The sequence below is a fragment of the Chiloscyllium plagiosum genome, unplaced genomic scaffold (genome assembly GCF_004010195.1).
Source record: "Chiloscyllium plagiosum isolate BGI_BamShark_2017 unplaced genomic scaffold, ASM401019v2 scaf_5241, whole genome shotgun sequence".
NCBI lineage: Eukaryota > Metazoa > Chordata > Chondrichthyes > Orectolobiformes > Hemiscylliidae > Chiloscyllium > Chiloscyllium plagiosum.
This window is the reverse complement of record NW_025215151.1, coordinates 6,777-10,251: the sequence shown is the minus strand read 5'-3', so window position 1 is coordinate 10,251 and position 3,475 is coordinate 6,777. Positions and strand designations below refer to the sequence as shown.

General features: G+C 48.4%; 1 protein-coding gene across 1 annotated transcript in view; it reads right to left on the bottom strand.

Annotated features, from left to right (window-relative positions):
• Window positions 1–1,682: 1,682 nt before the first annotated feature.
• The window catches only part of sb:cb1058 (uncharacterized protein LOC394209 homolog), a 7,063-nt gene continuing 5,270 nt past the window's right edge, over window positions 1,683–3,475 (bottom strand). The window contains exon 2 of the mRNA XM_043686726.1: window positions 1,683–2,281. Within this exon, the coding sequence (XP_043542661.1) occupies window positions 2,213–2,281 (69 nt within the window). The 3' untranslated portion in view covers window positions 1,683–2,212. The remainder of the gene's footprint in view (window positions 2,282–3,475) is intronic.

Below are 3,475 nucleotides of genomic sequence, written 5' to 3'. Positions count from 1 at the left end.
CCCCAATGAACCTGCAATTCCCACAGCTAATCCATCAAGTCTGCACATCCCTGGGCACTATGGGACAATTTAGCACGGCCAGTCCACTCTAACCTGCACATCCCTGGGCACTATGAGACAATTTAGCACGGCCAATCCACCCTAACCTGCACACCCCTGGGCACTATGGGACAATTTAGCACGGCCAATCCACCCAAACCTGCATATCCCTGGACACTATGGGATAATTTAGCACGGCCAATCCATCCCTAACCTGCACATCCCTGGGCACTATGGGACAATTTAGCACGGCCAGTCCACCCTAACCTGCACATCCATGGGCACTATGGGACAATTTAGCACGGCTAATCCACCCAAACCTGCATATCCCTGGACACTATGGGATAATTTAGCATGGCCAATCCATCCCTAACCTGCACATCTTTGGACTGTTGGAAGAACCCCCATGCAGACACAGGGAAGAATGTGCAAACTCCACACAGACAATCGCCCGAGGGTGGAATCGAACACAGGACCGTGGTGCTATGAGATGGTAGCGCTAACCACTGAGCCACTGTGCCACCTGAACTCATCATAAGTATCTTCCACGGTTAAGTGTGTCAGAGTGAGATCATATTAGACTATTAAAAGTTTATTTTGTTTCACGTGGGTCTTGGGAGCTCGACATAGAAGGAGTTGCACTTGGAAGGGTTCGCACGAGAGGTCCACTTTGCGGGATATGAGACTGTGAGTGTCACTTATAAGGCTGAGAGCTACCAACCGTGTTGTAGCCCTGAACATGTGAGCATGCAGGGTTTACTTCCACCAGTAAGCTCAGCGTCCATCGACAAGAAATCACTTGTCTCCCTTCCACTGAGCAGTCAAAGGATTGACCACATGTGGCCTGGAGTCACATATAGGCCGGACCAGCTCAGATTTCCCTCCCTGACATGCATTAAGAACCATGTACATCCTCACGACAATTTCATGATCTCCGTCGCTGTTTTGTTAAAAATCAACCTGGTTTATTGAGTTATGGAGCCATAAAGTTGTGCAGCAGGGAATCCTTTGATCTGAGTCATCCATGCTGACCAGATATCCTAAATTAATCTCGGCCCAGATCCCTCTAAACCCTTCCTGTTCACATACTCATCCTTTTAAATGTTGCAATTGTACCAGCCTCCACCACTTCCTCTGGCAGCTCATTCCATGCACGCACCACCCTCTGGGTGAAAAAGTTGCCCCTCAGGTCCCTTTTATGTCTTTCTCCCCTCACCTTAAACCTATGCCCCTCTAGTTCTGGACTCACCTACTATAGGGAAACAACCTGTTTCTTTACCCTGTCCATGTCCCTCATGATTTTATCAACCTCTATAATGTCACCCCTCAGCCTCCAACGCTCCAGGGAAAATAGCGCTAGCTTATTCAACCTTCCGCTATTGTCCAAACCTTCCAACCCCAGCAACACCCTTGTAAATCTTTTCTGAAGCCTTTCAAGTTTCGGAATATCTTTCATCTATCAGGGAGACCAGAATTGAGTGTAGTCTTCCAAAAGTAATTTGAGTTCTGCAAGTTGTCGTGGTGCAGTTTGAACCTGGTGTCTGCACAGCATTAACCTGGGAGTCACGAATTCAACGCCACTATCACTGTCTGATCACACATAACAGGCTAAAAGTAAATGAGTGAAATCTTATAGCCACAGGGAAAGTGCAGAGGGAGTGTGATTAATTGCATAGCTCTTTGAAAGAGTTGACAACGGTGTTAAAGTCTTGCCAATCCTTTCCTTCAAGTTTCATTTGTGTCATTGCTAAGGTTATAAGAATCGGGCAGAGAGTATTAATTGTCTTTGAATGCATATATATAGGAAGGGTTCTTGTGGCACTGTGGTAGTGTCCTTATGTCTGAGCTCGGAGGCCAAAGTTCAAGTCCTGCCCCACAACACTTCTGAACAGCTTGATTTGGAATGTATCCATATGTGTATATATTGAGCAGCTGTTAAAGTGAAGGGGCTGTGAGACTGAGCAAGTCAATAAACTCTCTCCGTAAAGGAATGCTGTGTGTTCTATCTCTGCTGTCAACGTGCAATCTGATAACAACAGGGACGTGCTGTGTCACCCCCCCCCCCCCAGTTCATTCAGAGATTGGTTCGATGAAGGCAGGGTGGGAGCCCAGTTTCTGTCCGTGAGTCCCAATTGCTGGCTCTCCGGTAGCCATCCATGCCGAGCTGCATCCCTCAGAGTGTCAGACGGTAAACCTCTGACAGGAAGTGCTCCCATCCACGTCGAAAGGCTCGATCAATGTCCTGCGGAGAAAAAAGAAACTCAGGGGCACAGTCGGAATTGGTGAAGGGGAGTCAAAGTCGATAAAAGTAACTCTCATCGCAATCGCTGTCTACAGATCCCCCAAACAGCAATGTTGTCATAACCTGATTTCCTGATGTCAGTTGTGCAACATAAGGCAATGCCCCATGTCCTCGTGGACCAGCAACCCCCCCCCCTCCTCTTCTTCCATAATGAGCCTGGGACCTTTCCTGTCTCCTCCCTCAGCACCGTGTTGGGAATCCAATGTATGTCAATGATCTGGACACAGGCCCCTCAGTGACCTACCAGGCTGAGTGACGAGAACATGACATTCTGGCACCCAATTCATGACCTATTCTTATCTCGCTCAGTTTACTCTCGATTCACACCCACCTGCTTCACACTCACCCGATTCACACCCACCTGCTTCACACTCACCTGCTTCACACTCACCCGATTCACACCCACCTCATTTACACCTCCACAATTTACACCCACCCAACTCACATCCGCCCAATCACCACACACACACACACCCAATTTACGCACATCTGACACATACGCATGGGATTTACAAACGCCAGGGTCACATTCATCTGATTCAATCTCTGAATTTTCACCCACCCGATTTATACTCATCTGATTCGCAGCTGCCAGAAACACACCAGCCAGATATACGCCTGCTGATATACGACTGCCAGATTTATACCCATCGGACATGCACACTGCACATATACACCATGTATACACCCACCAGATACACACCCACCAGATACACACCCACCAGATACACACCCACCAGATACACACCCACCAGATACACACCCACCAGATACACACCCTCCAGATACACACCCACCAGATACGAACACACCAGATACACACCCACCAGATACGAACACACCAGATACACACCCACCAGATACGAACACACCAGATACACACCCACCAGATACGAACACACCAGATACACACCCACCAGATACGAACACACCAGATACACACCCACCAGATACGAACACACCAGATACACACCCACCAGATACGAACACACCAGATACACACCCACCAGATACGAACACACCAGATACACACCCACCAGATACGAACACACCAGATACACACCCACCAGATACGAACACACCAGATACACACCCACCAGATACGAACACACCAGATACACACCCACCAGATAC